Source organism: Gymnoscopelus braueri, assembly GCF_963280865.1.
Source record: "Gymnoscopelus braueri genome assembly, chromosome: 7".
Taxonomy (NCBI): domain Eukaryota; kingdom Metazoa; phylum Chordata; class Actinopteri; order Myctophiformes; family Myctophidae; genus Gymnoscopelus; species Gymnoscopelus braueri.
In genome coordinates this window covers 31,133,124-31,159,451 of record NC_137608.1, presented here as the reverse complement: position 1 = coordinate 31,159,451, position 26,328 = coordinate 31,133,124, and the positions used below count along the sequence as shown (strand labels likewise).

The 26,328-nt window shown below is 41.1% G+C and overlaps 3 protein-coding genes across 3 annotated transcripts; 1 reads left to right on the top strand and 2 right to left on the bottom strand.

The window, feature by feature from the left end:
- Positions 1 to 4,519: 4,519 nt before the first annotated feature.
- iscua (iron-sulfur cluster assembly enzyme a) lies at positions 4,520 to 7,142 on the bottom strand. Its single transcript, XM_080433196.1, has 5 exons — positions 7,004 to 7,142; positions 6,320 to 6,433; positions 6,093 to 6,203; positions 5,303 to 5,381; positions 4,520 to 5,129 (listed from the first exon to the last, which is right to left on the bottom strand). The coding sequence occupies exons 1-5, from the start codon at positions 7,100 to 7,102 to the stop codon at positions 5,038 to 5,040; spliced, it is 495 nt and encodes a 164-aa protein (XP_080289322.1). The 5' UTR covers positions 7,103 to 7,142; the 3' UTR covers positions 4,520 to 5,037.
- Positions 7,143 to 8,109: 967 nt separating this feature from the next.
- On the top strand, positions 8,110 to 22,214 carry sart3 (spliceosome associated factor 3, U4/U6 recycling protein). Its single transcript, XM_080434160.1, has 19 exons — positions 8,110 to 8,316; positions 8,858 to 8,984; positions 9,552 to 9,656; positions 9,749 to 9,933; positions 10,262 to 10,367; positions 11,417 to 11,541; positions 11,724 to 11,879; positions 15,021 to 15,159; positions 16,552 to 16,659; positions 16,752 to 16,829; positions 16,913 to 16,971; positions 17,686 to 17,795; positions 17,892 to 18,004; positions 19,453 to 19,529; positions 19,617 to 19,779; positions 19,877 to 20,340; positions 20,452 to 20,604; positions 20,992 to 21,188; positions 21,634 to 22,214. The coding sequence occupies exons 1-19, from the start codon at positions 8,119 to 8,121 to the stop codon at positions 21,842 to 21,844; spliced, it is 2,874 nt and encodes a 957-aa protein (XP_080290286.1). The 5' UTR covers positions 8,110 to 8,118; the 3' UTR covers positions 21,845 to 22,214.
- A 1,428-nt stretch (positions 22,215 to 23,642) lies between these two features.
- On the bottom strand, positions 23,643 to 26,328 carry ficd (FIC domain protein adenylyltransferase). Its single transcript, XM_080434161.1, has 2 exons — positions 25,401 to 26,328; positions 23,643 to 25,307 (listed from the first exon to the last, which is right to left on the bottom strand). Exons 1-2 carry the CDS (start codon positions 25,666 to 25,668, stop codon positions 24,220 to 24,222), a joined length of 1,356 nt encoding a protein of 451 aa, XP_080290287.1. The 5' UTR covers positions 25,669 to 26,328; the 3' UTR covers positions 23,643 to 24,219.

Below are 26,328 nucleotides of genomic sequence, written 5' to 3'. Positions count from 1 at the left end.
TGTGTGATATTCTGTTACTGTAAAGGGAGGAAAATGTGCTAATAATGGAATTGTTTTTTTTGTAGTTTAAACCCAAGATTTTTAACGGGTATTTCCTTTTTTTGTATACATGCATCTTAATTTAACTTTTAAAGTTTAATAAATTGTAAATCTTGATTCATCATTCATCGTTTTTGAATTACAAAGTAGAACAAATGTAAAAAGTTGTCATACTGAAAGACCCATAACTACAGTTGGCCTACACCTGGGATTAAAATAGGTTAGATACAAGGAACAAGGGATGTTAGTAACTATAGAAGTACACGTTTAACTATAACTGGAATCTATAATTGCAAGCTTTCAGTTCAAGAATAACTGTTTATTTTTAAAGCAATCCCAAAGTCAGATGTATCTATTATTTTGTGTGACACAAATTCTACAGCTTTCTGATCAATTAACATTTGATTCTTTCCCATTTGTGTGCTCCCTGCAACAGAGTGAAGGCGCGCACACACACACACACACACACACGCGCGTGTGCCTGCACACCCTAACACACACAGCTACAGTATATAATGTCATACACAAACAAAAGAGAAAAAGGCACTAGAGCCTATAGATGAAGAGAGCTTTTCTCATCCTGTTGGTTATGATTGCGGTATAAACATGATTACATACATGTTTCAACAGTGGTCAACCTACCATAGGCACGGAACATTTGGCTCCTAAACATGAACTTACCTATTATCTCTATATGAAATCTGTGGGGAGACGTATATTTGTTATGGGATTGCTTCCTCAATTAACATTTTAATGATGGGTGTCACTAGTGGTTTCAGTTTAACCACATTAATCATGATCCCTAGCGTCCCTATGGGGCAAATATTCAGTGAAAATAGCAGATCTATAAGCTTATGAGCTTGTAGATCGGCTAATTGTAATTTCCGTGAATGTATTTGGTGTATAGGGAGAAAAGTGGTTTACGTGGTTAATGCTGCCCTCAAGTGAACATTCCCAAGTATTGACAGAGATTACAACCAGATTTAAGTTGATTTTCGAAGCTATTATGTATAATTTCTCCAGATTTTTTAGGTATTCTGATCTTCTTCTACTGAATCATGTTTCAACATACATTATTTAAAAAATCTATAGCAGATTTATTTTAATGTAAAAGAAAAAGAAGGAAAAAAAGAACAAAGGGGGTGGGGGTGGCACTGTAATTGCACATTTTTTTTAAACAAACCATAATGGTCTCGTCCAGATAACCCCCAGATCTTCAGTGTCAACTTACCAAAGAGCAAACATCAAAGATGAAGGCAGAACAGCTCAAAGCAGGTGTAACCTTGTAGTCGTGGAAATGTGAGCTCAGACAGGGCCGTTGCACTAGGGTCAGATTCCCTACTCTTTTGTCAATGAGGTGCTAAATAATTCTGGAAAATACTACTATTACTTTCACTCTTCCCACTTAGCGATAGAAAGGCACACAGCCACAGTACCACCCAATAAGGTTCTGACAAAGCCCAGAATGCAGACACTATTAGTTCAACTTATGGACCTTCAAGCCGCAGTAACCTTTCATAAGATAAGAGTTAGGGAAACTGCTGTGTTGCTTTTGGCACAGCAACTATTGCACAATTCTTTGGTACATTTTAATGTAGCCTACCTGTGTGTTTGTTAACGACAACTAACGGCAATGTGCGCATTCAATTTGAATGATGAAGAGGATACAGTATAGGTAATAGAGCACCTTAAGGGTATGATTAAATTTTGATGAGCATCTGCTTGGAATTCTGTCTAAGTGGTGGTTATCTTTAGAAACTGACAGACTACAGTCTTATGGACTCCTGGGAAACTTGCTTGTCTGTCTCTGAGGTGCAGATGATACAACCGAAGGAGAATGGTAAGTTAAGATGCTTTGTATGGTAGTGAATCAATACTTTATTTATTATGGCTAGAATTAATCTGTTCTGTAACGATGCACTGGGATTCATAAGTACAATCAGTACACATTTACACACCCTGTGTCACAGGGTGTGTAAAAGTGTACAATTTCGTACCTTTTTCACTCTCTGAATTAAATTTACGTTCAGGATTTTAGTCTCTAAAGTATTTATAATATGCTTCTACTAGTGTTTTTCTCGTGTCATCTTGTCTTTCCTTCACAGTGAGTCATGCCTTGGTGCCCATGCAGTGTCCTACTGGCAGGCCTGGCCAAGACTCGCACGTGTGGTGGCTTATGTATTTATGTTGCGTTGATCTGGCACACAAGTAAACATTGTATCCCTTCTTGATGCTAGTTTACTATGCAGATATATCTTGGCCACTTGTTCTCATGTTGTGTTTCTTAGATTAGTTTTTTCTCTACCACAAATGTTAAGAATGTTATTTAGATAGCATTTTGTTTGCACAGATACAATACATTCATTGTTTGCCTGGTAGCCTATCCTATAGTTTCAAATGTACAAAATATGATATGCTCATTGTTTGCCTAGAACATAGTTTCTTTTAGGCACTACACTGTTCTCGCTGCACTAGGTGACTATTTACCTGGTTGTTTATTGACTAGAGCAGGGGTCTTCAAAGTTTTTCAGCCCAAGGACCCCCTAGCTGAGATAGAGACGAAGCATATTGTATAAAATTTTGTTGCAGATTAAACTTTTTATAGATGTTGGATTCATGTTCATGTTTATTTTCAGACATTTAACCACCCACGCCGTCAATACTTAGTAAACTAGACCTTTCACTCTGTACTTGGTCTGTTCTTTTTTCCCTCTACACCAAACCTCTTTGCCGAAAATAGCCGATCTACAAGCTCACAACGCTGAAGTTCTCCTCAGAAAATGGATGCTAGGGTTCAAGTGGTTAATGTAAAAAATATATCCTATCACACAAAGATTTGGCGGCCCCCCTGTAGTAACTCTAAGGACCCCCTAGGGGTCCCGGACCCCCTGTTGAAGACCTCTGGACTAGAGCTCATGCTTACTCTGCATATTCAGATTTCGCACATGTAAGTCGCTCTGGATAAGCATCTGCCTAAATTGTCAATTGTAATGGTTCTCTGTGTCTGTCCTTTAGCTTGCCCAGTGATGTCCCTCTGTCCCCCTGGTTGCTGCTGTCCTCGTCCAGGACTCCTGGTACTTTGTGACTCTTTGGGCCTGAAGTCCCTCCCTCCCTTCGTCCCACTCAACACCTCAGTCCTCTCAGTGGCTAGAAACCAGCTTTGTAATATAGACCACATACTTGGGCCCTTCTATGGTCTGCAGGAGCTCAGGCTCAGTCATAACCAGCTGGCCCGTTTCCCTCGTGGCTTACCTCCAAGCCTGGAGACCCTGCAGCTTCAAGAGAACCACATCACTTATATCACCTCTGGTGCCCTGCGGCAACTGCAGAACTTAACTCGCCTGGATTTGGAGGACAACCGCATTCGTGTCATACAGCCTGGAGCACTTCAGGGACTTGGGAGGCTGCTGATCCTGACACTGAAGGGAAACAAGTTAACAAGTTTACCTCTGAATCTGCCAGCCTCCATCACCCACCTAGACGTGTCCAAAAACTGTATCAATGCCCTCGACCTGCCCTCGCTGTCCACACTGGTCAACTTGCAAGTGCTGAAGATCAACAGTAACTGCCTACGTTCAGTCCCGGAGAGTGCTTTTGACAGTCTGCATCGACTCCGATCTGTGGAACTGGCAAATAATTTGTGGGTGTGTGAGTGTGACATACTGTATCTTTATCGCTGGCTACTGAGTGGCAGGCTAAAGATGGCCACTGATCTTGTGTGTACTGAACCAATTCATCTTGCACATCGTCTTCTACTAAACCTGTCGGTCATGGCCATCTGTCCCCGGGTCCTAAAGCCAAATGAGCAAGTCCCAAGGCTTAGTGTCTCTAGACTGGAGAGAAAGTTGAACTCCTTAGTGGAAACCACAGCACCCGATTTCCAATATTCATTTGTAAATAAAAGGCATTTGGGTGGTCTGATAAATATTCCATCACAGAAAAAATCTTATGAAGCGTCCACCACCTCTGAACCGCTAGGTCAAATTCATTATACTAACCAGGATGTTCGTATGACTCATATATTATCCGAACACAACTCTTTAGACATGCTTAGCTATGAGGATTGTTTGTCACTCAATATAACACAGCCACTAACTCCACTCCTTGTTAAACCCACAATCTCTATCCCCGATGAAGAACCACCAACGTGGATAGACAACATCACAGTACAGTACCCTGTGAAGAATTCCACCTCACTTGTAACAGGGTCTTTACTTCCCACATACAAGGCTGGCTACTTGCCTACACCCAACCCTGGACCATTCTCTCAACAGTTATCCCCAGTAATCATAGCTCTGCTGGCTGTGTTGTGTGTGCTGGTAGCGTTCCTAATATTGGGAGTGTTACTGGTGCTGAAAATGGTTCTCCTTCACCACCAGCGGGTGGCTCCACTTCAACAATCCTAAAGACAACTGACTCATGGAAAGTAAACATAATTTTGTAGATATGGTTGATGTCAGCACAAAAGATGAATGCAAAATTAGTTTTTAAAGTTTATTTCAGTATAACACAAGCATATACACAACAGTCTATTCTCTGTTAAATTTGTATTATGGCTGTGTATTTACTTTATCTGATGAAACACAACTGAATATGTAAATTCATCCCATAATATGCATACATCCAGACTGTAAAATAATATATATAAACACCTCAAATTATAAATGCTTATTCATATACCAAAGAGATATGCATTGTAGATTCACAATAGAATTGTAAAGTGTTGATGTCTCTTATCCCTTTCCTGATCAGAAATATCAAATAGAGATGACATAACTTTGAATTTCCTCAAAACGTATTGCACTGTATTATTTATGTTCATTTTCAACAATGATCAAATTAACCAGCAACAACACTCTGAACTTATATTCTGTAAAATGGGCTACCTGTTAAATTTACTCCACACTCTTGCAGCAAGTTTTATTTAATTTCTAAATTAGAGTGGAGTATGTGGAAGCCATAACCCATGTACCAAACCATGCATATTTAACATTGGCACTAAATGCTGACTTCTGCAACCTCCTTCTTCTTGTCCACTTGTTTGAGTCTGTAGTCTGACAGTGCTGCTTTGATGGCATCTTCAGCAAGCACTACAAATAAATGAGTGAGGTTTTTAAAATGACATGAGCATGAACTTCAACACATTAGAAAAATACGGAATTTATAGAATTTATATGGGACAATAACCATAGCAGTACAATCTATGGATGAACCAAACTAACAATCCAGGCAACGGTTAGCTTTTGTTTCCTTGCAAACTTACTTGAGCAATGAAGTTTGACGGGAGGAAGGCAGAGTTCTTTGGCAATGTCTGTATTTTTTATCTGAAGAGCTTCATCAACCTGCATGAAAGAATATAGAATATGAAGAAACCCAACAAAACAACTGGAGCATGATATAATGGGCTTTGCTTACTTGTAAGAGGGATAAACCTATATCCCTAGAATGACTGATATTCCATACATTGCATGTATTCCATATACACTGACATAGAAACACTTGGTACATTTCCATGGAGGGACTCATCTCTGGGGTGTTCTAATTTGCAGTGCTGCATGTGAACTTAACTTACCTAATAACGAATTGCTGCAACTTAGGGTCAGCTTTTGTCATCTAGAATCAGTTCCATTAAAAAGTTCTGGCAGAAAACGTATTTAGTAAAATATTTCAAATATTCCATATGATTCACAGTCTCTATACTGTGTCATAGGTATGGATTTTGTGTGTCCATACCCATGTGCTCATTGAAGGATTACATGTGTTTAGCTGTGAATGCTGCCCCGTTGCTTACAGAGAATGTGGTCCGTGTGAATCTCATGGAAAAGTGGAGATATTTTACTAAATACATGCTTTCTGCCAGAACTTTCAAATGGATGATACTAGATGACAAGTACTGACTGCAAGCCGCAGCAATTCATTATTGATTGAGTACACACAGAGTGCTAGAAGTTAGAACAATCCCTCCACAGAAACGCAATGAGTGTTCTATGGCTGTGTACACATGTAATGTATGGAATATTAGCCATTCTAGGGCTAGGGTAAGCCATACTTACAGATTTCCCCTTCACCCACTCAGTTGCTAGAGAACTAGAGGCAATAGCTGAACCACAACCAAAGGTTTTGAATCTCGCATCCACAATCTTTCCATTGTCATCCACCTGGATCTTTAGACAAACAAGAGTCACTGTTTTGTGAATGTTAACAGAAAATGAATAGTTGGCATAGGCTTATGGGCTATAAAAAAGACTGGATGTGGACAGCCATCAAAGGGCTGGCATACCTGAAGTTTCATTACATCACCACAAGCTGGTGCGCCCACTAATCCTGTCCCCACATTTTTTGAGTTTTTGTCAAGGGAACCCACATTTCTTGGGTTCTCATAGTGGTCCACCACCTTAAGACAGCGAGAGAGAGAGAGAGAGAGAGAGACACACATGGATTAAAGCAAAAATAAAATCTCAAGACTGATAACATGTTTTAGTAATATTGGTCCTGCTGTTCTACACACTGCCTACTAATAGGTGAAGAAATCACAGACTGAAGCCTTAACCTTTTGCTTTTACGAAATATCCGAGACCATTAGGGTTTTATGGAAAATGCTTCTTAACAAGTTAGCTAGTTTGACCACTTAAAATGCTCTAATCTTTAAAACAAATAACCAAAGATAGCCTATTTACAAGCTTTGAGAGCTTGTAGATAGCCCATTTTCGCTGAGCAACATGCTTTCATAGAAGACATGCTGGCTTCTATGGAATCCAAAAGACTAAAATCAGTCGTGGCGGCTGAGAACTTTAATCCATGCAGACGGAAAGACAAACGTGTTGTTGTTTCTGCTGCAGTTAGCTATGTGGCTACTGTCTATAGCTAAAGTGTTACACCGTCGACAAACACACGCAAAATATACGTTATTCAAGGTTCATGGCATGTGAACCTAAATGGTCACAACATGTTTTTTTTTTGTTACCTTTTCGTGATATTGGCAAAGCGCCTTTAGCTCCGGGAACAATAACCTTCGGCCAAATAGTACCAAGGAGCCACTCTTTCGTAAGGACACCAGCGCCATGTTGTTGACAAATGATGATTGACGGAATCGCACGACCGTAAACGAGTCAAATATCACAGCACAGCGCTCTGTGCAGTGTTGCCGGATTGTGTGAGAGAAATAAGCAACGAGGTCCATGAAAACAAGCGCAAAAGAAGCTATGTCCATCAGCTATTTGAAAATAGCCGATTTACAAGCTCATAATTTGTAGATCTGCTATTTTCAAAAGAATCTTGGGAAAAAGTGAAATCTTTTTTTAACATTCCAAACACAAATTGAACTACTACCAATATTTACAAGCAACTTTACAGGAAAAGAAGCCCAAAGTCGCTTATAAATAAGCGGACATGGCAACAATGGCTCTGTGACGTCACCATGCAGTTGTTGTTTTTCGGCTTTACCCATTCCTTGCTTTCACCACTCTACAGTTTTTTGATACTTTGGTGACCCCGTCGCCGTGTTGCCAAGTCCACTTATTACAAGCGACGTTGGGCTTCTTTTTCTGTTAAGTGGCTTGTAAACATTGGTAGTTCCGTTTTTGGGGCCTTGTTTTAAAGTTCAAAAGTGCAGTTGCTTATTTTGGCTTGTTTCAAAATAATAATAATAATTATTATTTAAACCAGTTCTCAAATATTTTCATGTCAATGACAAATAATGTATGTGTTGTCCGTCCCCTAATTTCCTCTTTCAAAGGGAAAAAAACAGCAGAGGGCGGTTTTTCCCCTTTTTTTTACTCTGGGTTCCCAGATTGCTTGTCCCCTAATATCTGAAAGTGTTTTGTGCAAGGGACTCACCTACCAAATTTGTGTTGTTGTTTAAAAAATATTTAAATTTTTTCACATACAAATAAATAAATAGCAGATCTACAAGCACGTTGTGAGGTTGTAGATCTGATGATGAATACTCTTTTGGGCTTTTTTTCATAGACCTGGTTGCTTATTTTTCTCACACAATCTGGCAACGCTGCCCGTCGTACTCGCGGACAGCGTGTTGTCAGAAGGCTGTTAGTTACCAGGCAGACGGACAGCCCTTCCAACATGGCAGCGGCAAGCAGCAGCAACGCAGAGGAAACGCACTTACAAGAGATGGAGGAAAACGCACGGATGGAAAGAGAGATGGAATCGGACGACGACGAGGAGGGCATGGGTGTCGAAAATTCAGACGACGAAGACGAAGGCGAATCATCAGAGGATGAGAAAGAAAATGAAGCCGAAATCCAACGTCTGGAGGAGCAGGTAATGGACAACGAATGAATGAATGGGTGGTAAACACAGCAGCTAGTGTTAGCAAAAGTTAGCTGTCCCGGATCCTCAAAACAGCCTAAACCGAATCTGAACATAACATTTTATGCAATGCAACCTTATCGGAGCAAACCAGTGCCTGCAAGTGCATTACAGTTGGACTCACAAGACACCGAGCTGATCAAAGTTAACCCATTAGCTTTCTAGCTAATATCGATGCTAATAGTTAGCCCCCAGGTGACCACCATAGTACCCACGCGCCCTTTTTGATGAAAGACTTTGGACCTTTACAGTCCAGTCAGTGTGGAAAATACAGTAAAATCATACTGTAGCAACGTCACAAGTATTGCTATTTAGTATGCCAGATTGCCAGACCGTACTAGTGCAGACATTTACTCTCGTCTGATCTCATCAGAGGTGGATATTGACACATCTTATTGTTTACGTTTGCCTTTAACGTTACTTGTCTAGCTGCAGATGTGATCACCCAGCCACATTTGCCAAGCTGTATTGATTCTTTTTTGTGTGATTTCAGTTATCCATCAATGCGTTTGACTACAACTGCCATGTGGATCTCATCAAGCTGTTAAGGCAGGAGGGAGATCTGATCCCTCTGCGCAGGGCAAGGCAGAAAATGAGTGAGCTTTTCCCACTCACTGAAGGTAGGTTTATATAAAGTTAACTGTCTTGACATGCAGGTCAGCAGATGGAGAGCTCTGACCAAGTTCAGTAATAATATATTGGAAAATAATTCCACCCACTTCTTTACACCGTAAACCTATGATTTGTTCATAAGGATGATTCTGTTTCTCATTGTTCAATTTGGTTAACACTATGAGACTCGGACTCGCTTGGTTGCCAGTTGCCACTCTCTGAAGATAACTGATTTTGAGTTATTTTCGACCAGTAACACGGTTGTGATAGTTATTTTTGGGGAACCGTCATAAGAAATAATAATATAATATTATGGTCACCTTTCCTTTGGGGTATTGTTTCACAGTACATTTGCACATAATGTGAAATGTGTCGTCTGCATTTAACCCATCCTAACTATTAGGAGCAGTGGCTAAATGCCATTAATATCGCACCTGGGGAGCAGTTAGGGCCAAGTGTCTTGCTCAGGGACACACAGACCTGGGGCTGGGGGGCAAACCATGGACCTTCTGTTTCCCAGGTGTCCTCTCTACACATGGCTGTAACACAAAGTATGAATTATCTTCACCCTGCAGAGATCTGGCTAGACTGGCTCAAGGATGAGATCCGCCTAACCGAGGAGGAGCCTAACCGGGAGAAAGTTAACGAACTCTTTGAGAGGGCCGTGAAGGACTACATCTGTAAGTGCTTTATATAATAGTTAACTGCCTTTGGTTTGACACTGTCACTGAACAAGCATTATATTTATTTAGTTCATTGTCTTTACATGCAGGTCCAGATATCTGGCTTGAATATGCCCAGTACTCAATAGGTGGAATGGGATTACCTGGTGGGATGAACAAAGCGAGGTCCATTTTTGAGCGAGCCCTGACAGCTGTGGGCCTTCACATGGCCAAGGGAGCGACAGTGTGGGAGGCTTACAGGGAGTTTGAGAATGCCATACTGTCCACAGTACAGGTCTGAGTTTCCTTCCTTTGGCACTGATTTCACTAAGCGTTTATTCAAGCACGCTTGTTTTTTTGTCTGCATGCATAGGTCAAATGCAAGTTGTCAGATTTTCTTATAGAAGAAGAATCATCTCAGTCAAAATGATCTGGTGTGCCCCTATGATAGTTTTTATTTATTTATTTTAATAATGAAAACAATAATGTTGTACCATGATTTCAATTTGTGGTGGCTCACTGTTGCTCAATAATAGAATATGCTAAATTCAATGTGCATGATTGAAATCTTGGGATTTTAGACAAAGGTATGGTACTGATATTTTACCCTCACGTCATTTCAGCCACCCCCCGGCAGTGTTCCCTCCCGTGATCAGCAGGAGCTACTGAACACTCAGCTTGAGCGCATCCATACACTGTTCCGCCGCCAGCTGGCCATCCCCTTAATGGGTATGGATTCCACCTCCTCTGGTCAGAGGGTCTGCTCTAAATTGGGGAATGCCCAATAGTATCATGACTAGGACTGTCACGATCATGAACCTTTACTTGATGATTAATTGTCCTATAAATAATGCCGGTTAACGATTTTAATTGCGTTTTTGGCATTGAACTTTGAATGAATAAGAATTACATTTCCGTTGGCCTTTTTAGGCTTTGTAGACCAAATTGCACAGGGCAGATATGACAAATAACTTGAAATGACTGACATTAATAATGTTATACTTTCAAAATAATTAAAAAAATAGTGGACAAAACGATCTACAAGCTCACAACGCGTAGCGATGCAACATATTGTGCACTTGTAGATCTATTTTTGCAATTTTTTTGAAAATGTATGAACCTTTTTTGCATGGAAATTATTATGACGATTATGTAAAATAATTGCAACTATTTCAAATAATTGTGATTAAGTGATTATGCAATAATTGTGACAGGCCTAGACTCTGATACCTGAGGAAATACTGAATTGCTGCTTTTGAAGGGATTATTGTGTGTGTGTTGCAGTGTGGCTTTTGAAAAAGCTTTACATGTTGACAAAATGAGCACTTCCGCTCCAGGCCCAATTAGCCTCTTGGCTAAGTGAAGGACTAAATACTGTGCGAGATAGCCAGATGGTTTGGCGTTGCCCACTTCCTTTTTTGGGTCCTGCTGAATGCCTACCAGAGGCATTTCTGGGGATATTTCTGGATGCCTATCTTGTTAATAACCTGTGCCAGCTCTCTGGCTATAGTCACTCCTGAGTTTTATACAGATTTTGACACAAAGATAATTGGAAAATAAATGTCCACTTATGTAGGAGTTGATCTAATACACATTAACATAATTATGATAAGTAAATCATAAATCTAAATGTTTGGATTTCTATTCTATATTGTAAAATACAGCTGCTGCTGCTGCTACTACTACTAATAATTTGCATTGTGCTTATGTTTATATTTATCTTGATTGGGAAAAGGATGTCTTACAAATTGAGCCAACGGTCTTTTGCGTTCTTGTAGACATGGAGGCCACCTATGCAGAGTATGACGAGTGGTCTGAGCAGGGGGTGCCTGAGAAGGTTTCAAAACTGTACAAAAGAGTCCTGCAACAGATGGAGAAGTCCAAGCCATATGAAGATGCTCTGGTACCTATTTTATAATATATATATGAAAAAAAACGAAATAATTATGTCTTGTTACCCATTATTATATGGGTAACAATATATATTATATATTAGCAATTCTGTTTAAATTACATTTGACTCTTAAATTATATGCCTTGGCATTACAATGCTTTGATATGTCAATGTCTTATGTCTTGCTGCAGATGATAGCAGAGCCGCCCAAGCTGGCAGAATATCAGTCCTACATTGATTATGAAGTGAAGGAGGGCGATCCGTTGCGGATCCAGATAATCTTTGAGCGGACGCTGGCAGAGAACTGCCTTGTACCAGACATGTGGGCAAAATACAACACCTATCTGGTGAGTATCCCCTCCCCCACTCCAAGCTGCAGTGTGGGGCTGTGTTTCACTGTGTTCATTTTAATTACTCGGACATCTATCTATCCTGCATCTCCTGCTGAAATTTATTCATGGGTGTTTTAATTGCTTTAATGGGGTGATAATGAGATGCTGACACGGCAAACGCTAAACCCAGACAATAGCCAATAATTCATCAAGATGCTGGTCATATTACGTGTCTGATTGGTGGAAAGATACTTTAATGAATTGGTTCTCAACGTCGGTCCAAATAGACCCCTTACATGACCGTAACTCCATCTACTCTATAAAATCTGCAGTGATAATTTAACTCTTGAGAGTGTACAAATGGACCCGTACAAATGGGCTTTGGTTCCATTGGTACGTTATCAGAGTTACAGACCTGTAAGGGTCCCTGGTGGTCCCCGGACCTGACGATGAGAAACAGTGCTTTAATGGAATGGTTGTAATCCATTGGACTCGGTCACAAAATGTCTTTTTGGACCCTTCTGTTTCACCCTTGGATTAAGAGTGTGTAGATGCAGAGCCATAAGGTCACATACATGGGCCCCTCTTGTATGACAAAGGTTTCTAGGCATATGATGAAAGTCTCCTTCCGATTACTGGGAGAATGGGACAAGTAATTCAATTAATGGAAGTACAGTGTGCCCTAATTGAATTGCTTCAGTTTAGGAATTCAGAGTCATATTTCAAATTATGATCAGGCATTTGTATGCTTTATTTCTTAGATAGGAGATGGTAGAGAGACAGGAAACCAAGGACAGTGAAAGAGAAGAGACACGAACGGAACGGAACAATTGGCCTTCTCCGTTCTCTACACTGGCTCCCCGTAGCGGCTCGCATTCAGTTTAAAACCCTGGTGCTAGCCTATAGGGCAGTGAAAGGAACAGCTCCTTCTTACCTCCGGGCTATGGTCGATGCTTACGCGTATATATTGCACTTTTACCTTAGCGCTAGGTATACTCTTGGTTGCTTGTTTTTGCAGAAAATGCACTTAAGACTTCTGGTGATTAGTAGTTTCGTTCCCTACCTATGTTGAATGCACTTATTGTAAGTCGCTTTGGATAAAAGCGTCTGCTAAATGACTGTAATGTAATTGGCGACGCCCCCTTCTGTGACGCACACGGAACTGCCTCACATGGGCGGACAGTGCTGAATAACTCCCAACGCCCCTACAATACCAGGTGGCACCAGGGCGTCAACGTTAAACATTAGTCTTCCAATCCCAGCGCCCGGGGGTCGAATCCCTCTCATAATACTGTTTATTTATTATCCAATACGCGTCGCAAATTATTTTATTAGGATTAAGGTTAGGTTTAGGCATAGTTTATGTCGCCCCCAGCGAGGCGGACCATTCAGCCCACCCGCAAAAAACTGTTACAACGACGTCTCTAGTGGACTTGAGCAACGAGAGGCACCGCCGAGTGAGTCGCCGTGCCGAACGTTGTGAAGTCCACTAGAGAAGACTCCGTTTAAGCGCCATTTGAGTTATGTACCGATAGGGACAGAATCGTAAATTGTAAATGGCAGTGCCAGCACCGAGCACTATTTTCCACCACGGAGAAAAGCCGGCCAGTGCTGTCCTTCTGGAATGTGACACAGTGACTAGGGGCGAAGCAGTTCCGTGTGTGTCACAGAAGGGGGCGTAACACAGAAGTTACTACGACTGGGTTGGAAAAGCCCGGTCGCAGAAGAGACGAGTGAAACCAGGAGTTGGATTTGAAGTGATGTACTCAGGCTCTCAAGGAGGATCATTATGTGGGGTGTCTATTGGCTCAGACCATGTGGTCTGAGCCAATAGACACCCCACATAATGATCCTGTTGATGTGTTTGGTAATTTCTCTTTTATTTTTTGCTAAGAGATATGGCTTACATCAACGAGGTGGAACTGAGGCCCTAAAAAATTTGCAAGTGTATGTGGATTGTTAGAAAGTGCGACAATCCACAATACACACATGAAATCTAACAACTAAAATTCCATTATTCAATTTCTTTAACTCATTGGCCGCCATTATCGCATTAATGCGATCTAATAAATAGCGCGCCTGGCCGCCAGGATCGCATTAATGCGATCTATGGTCTTTATTGATCTTTATGCTCTGATCACGCTATTCTGTTATGAATCAGGCTAAGTTTCAGGTTCCACTTACTTCAACCACCACTGCATCCGGTTTCATGACTTGGGTTCCGTTTCCGGTTTTACATTTTTCCCCCCAGTAATTTTCGACCATAATAGGGAAACAAACGTTTTTTCACACGCTATATAAAACGATCGGAGACCTCCCCTCCTATAATCTATGGTCTGGGTCATAGATATATATAAAGACTAGATGACTCACCCGCGCTGCTGGCCAATGGAGTACGACGTTGCCACATGGCGGCCATCTTGAAACAGTCATTCATAACATTATGTCTATGGTGCATATACTTTAAAATAACCATAGCGTGCTCAATTTTCATCCGATTTTCAAACGGTTTGGTGTGTTGTAAACACCAAAGATGTAATAAAATTATAAAATTATAATATTATATAAAAAAAAAAACATGATTGTAATTTTAAGTATGCAGTATCATAACTACATCTTTGGTGTTTACAACACACCAAACCGTTTGAAAATCGGATGAAAATTGAGCACGCTATGGTTATTTCAAAGTATATGCACCATAGACATAATGTTATGAATGACTGTTTCAAGATGGCCGCGGTTGAGCTACGCTTGCGCCGTCCCCTTGAGCCATCTAGCCTTTATATATATCTATGGTCTGGGTGACGAACAGTCATCCCCGTTGTGTATCACATCGTAATTTTCGCCGATCACAGAATCTGAGACATTTCACTTCCGGTTCATGTGTTTGACTGTGTGAGTGGGTGTGGGGGGGGGCGAGTGTGATCGAGAGGCGATCAAGCTGGTATGTGCTGCTCTCTAGTGGTGGAACGATCAAAACGATTCAACTGTCCAGCTAGACTTTCTATATGTGAATTAAATAACAAAATAACGAAACAAAAAAACACGAAAATCGCTGGCAAGGGCTGCTATGAACGAGGTTTTAACTCTGGCAGTCAATGAGTTAATGACCATTAAACAGTCTTTTTGAAATTCTGTTCCCTCTGGGCTCCATAGGACCGCCAACTGAAGATTAAAGAATTAGTTCTTTCTTCTCATGACCGTGCCGTCAGGAACTGCCCCTGGACGATGGGTCTGTGGAAGAGCTACTTGCTAGCCCTGGAGAGGCATGATGCAGACCATCAAATTGTGTCAGGTAACCAATAATCTCTAGGGCTACTATGGTGGTACATTTTTATTATAATCAATCAGGGGTGCAGTGGTCTGCTACGTGTTACACCTTTCTTGACCAACACGCACGCGCCCACAGATACATTGGCATTCACGTGCATGCCTGCGAGACTGTGTGCCCGCTACATCGAATCAAGAGGTGTGGCTGTGAATGCCTGGGTGATTTGCATACATACTGTATGCTGTAATAGCTTAGCATGCAGCTTTGTTGTTGGTACTTAATGAAACAATAGCCAGCAGTTAACGGCACTTTGCACCTCACCGCCCCAGTTTCTCCAAACAGTGATGTTAACATTGGTCCCAGGCTCCAGCCAGAGCAACGGGAGTTCATTTCACCTCTTTGCTGTCTGTGCTTGTCTTCATGGAATAATTACAACAACTAAACATGGTCAGGTAGCTAGCCTACAACAATGCTGAAAACTTAAACTGAGTTTCAGAATAGTTTTTGAGTGAAAGATCAAACACGTTTCTGAAGCCATAATCAGCCTCACACTGACACACACCTTAATTAATTGCATGTAAAACGATCGTTGTTTTTGTTTTTCCACCTATCCTACCTTTGTATAGCTAAGGCATTCCTTGAAAAACTTTACAAAGCCTAAGGAAATAAAAACGAACCAAAAACTAGTCTCTTTCTAACAAACTACTTGTAAACTTAGCAAAAATGTATCTAACATCAAACTGAAACATTTGAAAATGGCCTGGTCGGAAGCGTCTTGTGCGCATTCGCAATCGTGCACATATTCGTGCATGTGACGTCATTAAAATAGCATGTGCCCAGCTATAAAATCAGCACTACAACACTGATTATATACATTAAAGATTTCAGACATTTCATATGGTCAAAGCCCTGAGAGAGAATGTTGTTTAATCTTTTTACACTCATATTCTTTACGTTAATTTACTGAATTGTTTGAACAGCATTTCACTGAAAGACATAATTATTCCTACGTTTGGTAGGAATCAGTCTTACTGGCTCAAAACCTGGAAATATGTGGAAATATGTAGTATTTGTGTGTGTGTGTAATTTGGTGTTAAAATGTCTTCCACTAAGTAGGGTTGCTCATATCAGGTTTTTTTAGACCAATCTCGATCTCCAATTTTTTTTCCTCTCACGATCGGCATGTCTAGGCCTGTCACAAAGATGCAAAGTGATATTATACTATATATCTGATTGACATTTATAACACTTAAATGATGCAGCTCGGTCATAAAAGATCGGTTTCTCCGATCTGCCGATCACCTATCGAGTCATTTGGAGTGAAAATCGGCCGATTTTTTAAAAATCGGTGGCCGATCAACCGGAGCACCTCTATAGGTAGGCTACTATTAATTCAGTTGGCTGTTTTCTTTACAGATGTTTTTGAAAAGGCACTGAATGCTGGTTTTATACAAGCGACCGATTATGTGGACATCTGGCAAGCATACCTTGACTACCTGAGGAGGCGTGTCGATTTCAGCAAAGGTGAGCTAAGATTTTATGAAAATATAGATGTTTTTTTTGTATTTTGATGATCAGTGCCTTTCTGATTAATCTGCTTCTCTTACATTCCTCAGAATCAAGTAAAGAGTTGGAGGAGTTGCGGGCCGCCTTCTCACGGTCTCTGGACTACATGAAACAAGATGTTGAAGAGAGTAGGTTTTGATGTCATATTTTAATTTAATTTCCTAATTATAGTTTCATTCACTTAATTTCACTCACTGATGTGCACTTGCAGGGTTCAGTGAAAGTGGAGATCCATCCTGTACCATAATGCAGATCTGGGCAAGGATAGAGGTAAAAAAGAAAACTACTACTAATTGATAGCATGTCAACATTACATTGTGATATGATATCGTTTGATGCATACGTTTTGATGATGTAGCAGGGAAAATATTTTACTGCATAAAAAAATATATATATATATATTTTTTTAAAGTCTATACATACAAAGACAGGTAAAAGACATTCATTGCTAGTGTTTAATATGAATATCTTTGTTTTGGTGTATTCTGCCTCTGAATACAATTACAATTTTGGCACTTAGCTGAGCGATAGAATGCAGAGAGACAGTGTAATGCCTCAAGAAAATAGTATCCGGGTAAAACCAAGACCCTAGCATCTGTCTAAAGTTAAACAATTTATACTATCAAAATAATCTGTACATTGAAACTATGGACCTAGCATCTGTTTAAATAACATGCTATCTAAATTACATTCTTAATATTGTGGTCAAGAAAAACAAACCTAACAAAAACATGAATTAGTGACGAAGATATGTCTGCATGGTAGCCATGTCTTGGTCAATCGCTACCATCAGTCGGGACAGAAGGTGACAGGAAGGGGTACAGGGAGAGTGAAGTGCTAGGGGGTGAGGTAGAGTCTGAAGAGGTGAGTCTTCAGATTACGGCGGAAAATTGGGTTTGCAGTTCTGACTGCAATGGGGAGTTTTAGCTAAAGTATTTGCAAATGGTACAAATAACTGTATTTCTTCTTTCCTGTACTTGCCAGGCTCTGTACTGCAAGAACATGCAAAAGGCCAGAGAACTGTGGGACAGTATCTTGACAAAAGGAAATGCCAAATATGCCAACATGTGGTTGGAGTACTATAACGTTGAAAGGTCAGCCAGTGATAACCAGAAATGAAGTTGCAGAAGCATACTGTGTAAGCAATAATGTAACTAGATGCATTTGTTTGTTTTTATTTATACATATAGGTCGTATGGAGATCCCATGCACTGCAGGAAGGCCCTACACCGGGCTGTCCAGTGCACTACAGACTACCCAGAGCATGTGTGTGAAGTCCTGCTTTCTTTTGAAAGAGTAGAGGGTGAGTTCAGTTTAAAGGTGAAGAATGGAATGTGTTGGTTCCACAGATACATCTTAATGGCAACTAACACGGTGTATCCACCAAAGAAAAGTCCCACCAGCGCCGTTTTGGCATCAACTTCCTGTGGAAAGTCTGCACTTTTTAGCACTTTCAGACAGGGACCTGATCTCTCTTTAGCACCACCACCCTGTTCTGATGTGAACATTTTTAAACATAGCTCTTATCAATGTCACTTCAGAGCTCAGAGCTTAATAGATTAAGAATGAATAGATCAAGAATTAAATCCCTATATCTCTGAAACACAGTGTTTAAAGGAGTTTGAGGCACTCCACGCTATATCCATGTCTCGTTCATACTGTTTCCATCGTTCGTGCTGACTGCATACAGTGATACTATACAGAGAGACAGGAGACAGGTTCGTTCAGCCCTCCCCTCCTGTTCTCTCCACTGAGTGTATCAATGAATAGGCGTTAATTACTTGACATTCTTCATTAACGTCATCTATCTATTCAGGCCATTAATTGTAATTTGACCTTTTGTTTTCAGTAGTCTAAAGGCTGTAGAGTATAATCAAATTTTTGCACTGCAGTTTGCACTAAATGTCACATGTACATTGAACATGATGCTGCGACTAGCCTACTTAAAATTTGTCAGAAGACAGAAAATAAATATGGTAGTAGTGCACAGTTTTTCTTGACAATAATTTGGCAGTGAGCACCCTCTTGTGGACATAATGGTACTGACCTGTTTTTATAACACATGCAGTCATCTTCTATGGGGGAAAATTCAAAATAATAATGCGGCAAGCTGTAATTACATTTTATTTCAAATCTTGTTTACAGGTATTCAGTGGACACAGCTTCACAGACTTTGGGCAAGTGGTAGCCTGTATGTTATAGGATGAGCTTGTAACTACCCTTTAGTAATGCTCCAAACCGTCACCAGGCTTTCCACACGGCAGAAAGCCTAGTTTTCATTCTGAACTAGTGTGGTCTGGTCTAGGCTGGATACAGATTCGTTTGGGAATTAGTACCCAACTAATATGAAATTATCCGGTTGGGCACCGCAATGTTATTGCCAGATGAATGCCAAATCGAGTAGCCTAGTGTCTGTATGAGTTAGAATAAAACATGGACATAACAAAGTATACCAAGATTAATTCGAAGAAACTGGCCAGATTCATACGATTTCAGAGGTTTATGGGTAGGCCCTACCACTATGACACCCCTGGTTTCCTATGGAATTATTTTTTTGAAACAGGCCATGTTCGCACTCGGTCAGAAAAGTGCAAAACAAGTTGATCCCAGTCTACTGGTCAAGTGTTGCAATTGTATGAATGTAGTACAAACTGAGCACAGTTTCTTAGCAGACTGTCACCAGATGAATACAAATGTTGTAGTATAGTGAATACATTCATCGGATGTTCTTGCGCCCTCTGTCACCTTCAGGTTCTCTGGAAGACTGGGACGCAGCAGTGCAGAAGACGGAGACTCGATTGAACAAAGTCAATGAGCAGAGAGTCAAAGTAAGCACTCTTGTCTGCACGACACAGAACAGATACCCTTTTTTCACTGCTGCCTGCTGATATTAATCTCCTCCACCCATCCCATAGGTGGCTGAGAAAGAAGCCACCCAGGCACGTCAGGAGGAAGGGAAGGTCGAGCAGCGGCAGAAGTCTAAGGCAGAAAAGAAGTCCCAGAAGAAGGGTCAGAAAGGAAACCGAGCTGGGGACAAAAGGAAAGCCAAGCAGGAGGATGAATGGGATGAAGACTCTGGTAAAGACATTTTTGTTGTTTTTTTTTCTCTACAAAACACATTATCAGTGGAAATATATATATATATGACTATAACATAATAATCCTTGTGTGACAGAACAAGCTCCTAAGAGGCACAGAGGAAATGCTGACCCAGGTACAGAGGACCAAATGGAGACGGAGATGGGATTATTTGGGCGTAAAGGGGCCACTGGTGGTCACAGGCCTACACCACCTGGTGCTAAAAGGGCCCAAATGGGATCAGCAGCAGTCACTGCAAAGATGCAACAGGATGACAAGCCCGAGCTGCGCAATGATAACCTCAGTGTATTCATCAGCAACCTGGCATACACACTGCAGGAGCCAGAAAACAAGCTCCGGACTCTGTTTGAGCCCTGTGGTCCCATCCAGCAGGTGCGCCTCGTCTTCGGCAACAAGGGGAAGTTCAAAGGTTATGGTTACATACAGTTTGAATGCCAAGCATCAGTCCCTGAAGCCCTGAAGCTGGACCGACAAGAGGTGGAAGGAAGACCTGTATTTGTATCACCCTGTGTGGACAAAAACGCAAATCCTAACTTCAAGGTAAAATGACAGTTGTGTTTGTGTTGGTTTAATAGCTGGTAAATATAAGGTTGATTTTATTTGCACTGGACTTTTTGTTTTGTCTTAATGACTACTTGATTATCTCTATAGGTATTCAGATACAATGACACTATGGAGAAACACAAGATCTTCATCTCAGGGCTGCCTTACTCATGCACCAAGGAGCAGTTAAAAGAGATCTGCAAGGATCTTGGCACTGTCGTAGATGTCCGTCTGGTCACGTATCGCTCAGGCCAACCCAAGGTGAGCTGCTAGGACAGCACGGCTCTTTTTTATGACTGTTCTGAGGCCTATTGACCCCGCACCGCTCCGTTCCATGATGGAGATATGTGAACAGTTATCGTTTGTGGTCTGATTAGCAGGGGACCTGGAAACCGGAGTAGGAAGTCCTTTAAAAGCACTACAGTGATGTCACTAAGTTTCAGTTCTGGGACGACAGTAAATGACATTAGGGCTATTCAAGTTGACAAACAAATTATGTATATATATATGTACTAGTATTACTGGACCATTGGAAATATGCTACTGGATGATTTCAATCGCAAATCTAAAAGCTCCAGTGAATGTTAGGGCATGCATAGCAGATGTGCAGTGTAACATGCATTACATCTCTTTTGCATTGTTTTACAGGGCCTGGCGTATGTTGAGTTTGCTGATGAAGCCCAGGCTTCCCATTCAGTGTTGAAGTTGGATGGTATGGTTGTAGAAGGCAATACCATAGCTGTGGCCATCAGTAACCCACCTCGAAGAAATAAGGATAACCTTGCTTCTAGTGGACCCATGACAGCCATGACAGCCATGAAGCCTCGCTCTATGGTCTATGGATCGTAAGTTTGCTGATAGCACACCTCATACTTAAACCTCTTGAATTGATCAATTTTCATTGTAAATGTTACCGCTTACCACTATTATGAACAATTAAACAGCTGTTGTCCAGTGGGAAATCGAATAGTATGATATCTGATTAGACTGATTAAATTGTATTTAGGCAGATTTGGTCTTAAAAACACAATTAACATGCATTATAAACAGATTTAAATCATATTGCCGAAACCAAGGTGGATTTAGCAAAATGATTTCATTCTCTTTAGGATATCTGTCTGATTACTCAGATGCATTTTAATACCAAGTGTAAACAAGGTAGTAGACTATGAGATTCATCCTCATACCAGTCATTGGGAATCCAGATACTATCTATAGACATTTGCTGGAGTTAAGAGTGATATTGTCAGTCTTGCAACTGGTATTGTAATTTACTCTTTTTTTTTCCAGGAGAGGGAGAGGACGCACACAGCTCTCATTACTTCCTCGGTCGCTACTACGACAGAGTGGGTCTGCAAACAAAGCTGAGAATGGGACTGCAGCTAAACCCATACCAGGGACAGGCAGTACAGTTGTCAATGCAACTGGAGAAACTGGGGTTGAGGCACAGACAAAACCCTTGTCTAATTCAGACTTTGCCAGAATGCTTCTCCAGAAGTGAAATGATGAAGGGGAGGAGGATGACAACCTTTCTTACGGAAAGCCATCTTGTGTCCTTACAGATTAGTGATGGTGGTGATTTTACTGTATTGAGCACACTGGAGATGAACTCCCCAAAACTATGATGCAAGAGCAAAATGGTCACCATGTGAATATGGCCAATAGGTTGATTGACTTCCCTTTAATCTAGTCCTGTCCCTATGTCAGTTCCTGTGAGAAAGCCTTAATCCCACTTGATCGTGTCCTATTTAGAAATCCCTTTCAACAAAGATGGGAATTCTTTTTCACCAGTATGATAGAATGTGTAACGACCAATTGTTGTTTAGCTTTTTAGGGGAGGTTGGCAAATATATTTTATAAAGAAAAAAGAACTGCATAATGTTTCTGTGTAAATATATCAAATTATACACCTGAAGTTGCAGGGTGTATTCTTCTGTTGTGCTGACTTGGTGATAGGGAATTAAGTCTGGCAAATCCATAGGGGAGAGTATTTTTTTAAATGTTCACAGCCAAACATGATGTATGTTAAGAAGTTATATGCAAACATTTGATATTTCAGATGTGACGTGTTATAAGTGGTTTGTGTGTGTGTGTGTGTGTATACAAGTTGTATTTATTACAATGATGTAAAGAAATACTTTAAGGAAATCCTCAAAGTTGTGCAGCTTATCTTGAACCCCCGAGGACGCAGCTAACATACAGTTGTTTTGTCGGCATCATTTTTTCCCCCTTCATTACTTAATTTAATCTATGAGTTACAATAACCTGTATGACGTAATGGAAAACTGCAAAAGCAAAGGGTGCAGAAAGATAAGTTAAATGCCTGCCCTACACGTCATGTTAGTGATGAAACTCAACAGTACTAATACCTGAGGGTTGGGAGGAAAGTTATGGGTTTTCATTGCTGAAACTATAGTGCACAAGGCTAGGCTGTTATGTGACAAAATGTTACTATATAACTAGGAGGGTATCAAACAGGACGTAGGTCCAGTTGGATACTGTGTTAATTTTTACATTTGATGTAAAATATACATGATTGGAATCCTTTAGTTATTTGCAGTTTGCAAATCATTTCAGTTGCAGACATTTATGATTTTTACAAAGGATTGTATTGCCTACTGTATGAAGCTGCTGTCCCAGTGGGTAATAAGCTGACAGCTCTGAAATATTCTGTAAAATAGCATAATACTACACGTTTTAATTTGGTCCTGCATAGTCCACTATTATTAGAGGAAAGAAAACTATGCAGCATTACAAGTAAAGCGTTAAAATGGCATCCTTACTTTTTTTTCACGGAAAGGTTTTGTCCTTGCATTGCTAATAGCATTCCATGTACCATGGTCAGTTAATTTGTCCTTTGGATCAGGAAGGATATTTTCTATGTGCTATGTTCATTGTTGTAATTTTCAACAGGTTGCCATAGTTTTGTAAACAATTTAGGACTTTCATAAAAGGAGGAATAAAAGCTATATGTATTGATGTTATCACCACAGTGGCCTAATTTCAAAAAGTATTGGTCTCTAAACATCCTACAGAAAAGGCGTGTTGTGCATTTTTGAATAATTTAAAGGTCATATTTTTGACTTTATATGAAACGAGATGGCTATTTCAGCCAAGTTGAACAGCTGATCGGCTAGTATTTGATAACTTTAAATTTACCGCTCTACCCTTTTACTTTGCTGTAAAATGTCATGTCATGCTATTTTGTTGTTTCTGGTCTAAGTTTTAATAAATAAATAAAAACCTTGTTCATAGAGTGATCTTCAGTTTGTTCTTGTTGACAGCCATTACAATGGGAAGCTAATAAAATAGTTTATTTAATAATAAAATAATTTAGAAATATGAAAGTGCTTGACAGTGTAATGAGAAATGATCTTTAGATAAAGGAATGAGCACCAACTACACATTTTCAATACCAGTTGTCAGCATTGTGAAGCATCCCAAATTAAGCATAGACCTCAATGCATGAGACCGTCTTATTTTCATATACAAGTGTAAATAGTACTACATGCATATATAACATTTTAAAATGCCGCCACATTTCAGCAGCAAAATTCTTAATTGAAAATAAACAAACTAGAAGTGTGAAGTTTTCCTTCTGGAGATGTACAGGTATCTGTTCACAAGCCCAGCAAAAATCTAATTTCAGTTTGACACGGCCTATGGCAGGAGTGAGACAGGACACCTAATGCCATGCTATGGAGGTGCCAACATTTTCCTGTAACAGTGTCAGAGTCAAAAACAAATAAAAACTATTTATTAAGCATAGCCAGGTGAGTGGCCAACTTAAGAAACATAAATATGTTATTAAATAATCTAAAGACAATAGTATGTATGAACAACCCTGCATGTCCTATTTGATCATGATAGGCTCCATCACATTTCCCAGGTGTGTACTGGGATAGTCTGTTTGCAGTCAGGGCAGGCCTGGTGATCACTAGCTCCTGGCAAACCCGCATGCTCAGTAGTAGCGATCAACAGTGTGTCCAGAGTGATCTCGGTGCATTTGGCTATGAAACGAATGAAAGGTCGAACATCACCCTCGTTGGCCGTGTCCAGAGCTGCGTAATACTCAGACCTTTGTTCTTTGCGAATTGTAATGGGTGGGTATCGTGCCTGCATGAGTACCAGGTTCATTAGCAGCCGTGATGTGCGCCCATTGCCATCGACAAAGGGGTGTACATACACCAGTTTGTAGTGGGCGAGTGCTGCATACTCAACAGGGTGCAGCTGAAGGGCCTCCTCAGTGTTGAGCCACTCGACCAGTTCTTGCATGTGTCGGTCAAGATCCTGAGGGTGGGGTGGAATATGGTGGCCTACAAACACCTGGCTGGTGCGCAGCCTCCCTGCCTCCACAGGGTCAGCGTAGCCAAGCACTCTGCGGTGGATCTCCAAGATGTCTGTGACGGCGATGTCTCCAGCTCTAGACAGCAGGGTGGTGTTAATATATTTCATGGCTGCATCTATGCCAATGGCCTCGTTCTGCTCCTGCAGGCTCTTGCCAGGTACGGCATAGCGCGTCTCAATGATGTGGCGGATCTCGGATAGAGTCAATGTGTTACCTTCAATGGCCACTGTGTGGTATATGTGGTGGTAGTAGGTTTCCTCCATTACCCGTCGGAGGGCAGAATTACCCTTGGGAATGGACATAAGCCTGCGCACTTTGCTGTCGATGATACCAAAGTGACGTTGGTCAATCTCCTCCACCAGAGGGAGGGTGCGGTCTCTGCTCACCAGAGCCCTCTCATGACAAGGTGAGATAGCCAGGGCCTTGGTATATAGGTGGTCTGCTTGAACAACATCCTTCTCCTCCTCTAAAATGGTCCCAAGCTCTGTCAGGGCATCCACGAAGTCAGGGTTCATGTTGAGGGCATGCATCAGCAGCTTGTGAGCCTTCTCTCTCTTCCCTTGTTTTTTCATCTCCAAAGCCTGCTGCAGAGCTGCTTTGGACTCCAGCACAGTCTCTGAAATAAAAGCAGAAGATACATTATTGGCACTGCAATATTTTAACATTGAAAAGCACAGCCTTAATTCTGGAAACCGAAGTAACTGCTTACCTTTGCTTGGTTTGGACCTAAGAGGCAGGACATCAAGGGCGGTAAAGGGAACAGTGAGACTGGTTGACTGAACGGTGGGCTTTTGGGAGCTCCCCCAGAGCTGGCAGCGTAAGTGGGCAATGCCCTTCAGCATGGAACAGCACTGGTCTTCTACCCCTACCATTGGCATCCAGAGTGCCACCAAAGACCCAAGAAGAACACACAGAAGCGGACCCCATCCTCCAAGGACACGGCAGCTGGTGTAACGCCAGATCATTATAGCAGCCATCACCGGTTACATACATTTTCAAATGACACATACCCCATCTACTACTGCACTTTTCCAGCTAATGGTATACAATACGTTGCATGTGAGAGGAGTACAAACACATTCAATATATAACAGCTGTCAAGACTTCACCATCAACTCACATTACATTTCTACCATGTAGCTAACTCTACTTAGCTTTGCAACCAGTGGCAGTGACAACTGGATCGTGTTGTTGTAACCAGTGACGAGTTAAGACGGGTCTAATAAACATCCTGGCTTCCCTGTGGTTCTGACGTCATGTCGATGGCGTCACCAGTCTTGCCCAAGTATGGAGGGACGGCGGATTTGAGATTATGATTTCAGAAGGTGTGAAAAATATTCCCACACACACACACTCACAAGACCACAATATGTGAGGGGAAAAATCGCTCGGCTTACACCGGGAAAAAGAAATGTGGCGCCGATCGGTCCAGTAGTTTGTTAGCGAGATTAGCCGCAGACACACAGACAGTCAGACACGGTCCTCTTCTAGAGGGATTGCCTTTGCCACGCCGTAATAAGGAAAATGAACAACCGCTGTCTTGTGAAAAAAATCGGACGGTAAAGAAATGAGTGATACGATAACCCTAACCCCTTCTCTCGAAGTCAAGGCCGTGTACCAAAATACACATCATCAAC

Bases quoted from the DNA above. Each gene is read 5' to 3' on its own strand.
- iscua (XM_080433196.1), bottom strand. From the start codon at position 7,102: ATGGCGCTGGTGTCCTTACGAAAGAGTGGCTCCTTGGTACTATTTGGC. The intron at 6,434-7,003 runs GTAACAAAAAAA...CGCTGTCTTAAG, and splicing joins TTTGCCAATATCACGAAAAG to GTGGTGGACCACTATGAGAA. The intron at 5,382-6,092 runs GTAAGTATGGCT...TCTTTCATGCAG, and splicing joins AGTGGGTGAAGGGGAAATCT to GTTGATGAAGCTCTTCAGAT.
- sart3 (XM_080434160.1), top strand. From the start codon at position 8,119: ATGGCAGCGGCAAGCAGCAGCAACGCAGAGGAAACGCACTTACAAGAG. The intron at 11,880-15,020 runs GTGAGTATCCCC...TGGGCTCCATAG, and splicing joins CAAAATACAACACCTATCTG to GACCGCCAACTGAAGATTAA. The intron at 20,605-20,991 runs GTGAGCTGCTAG...ATTGTTTTACAG, and splicing joins ATCGCTCAGGCCAACCCAAG to GGCCTGGCGTATGTTGAGTT.
- ficd (XM_080434161.1), bottom strand. From the start codon at position 25,668: ATGGCTGCTATAATGATCTGGCGTTACACCAGCTGCCGTGTCCTTGGA. The intron at 25,308-25,400 runs GTAAGCAGTTAC...CTTTTATTTCAG, and splicing joins TAGGTCCAAACCAAGCAAAG to AGACTGTGCTGGAGTCCAAA.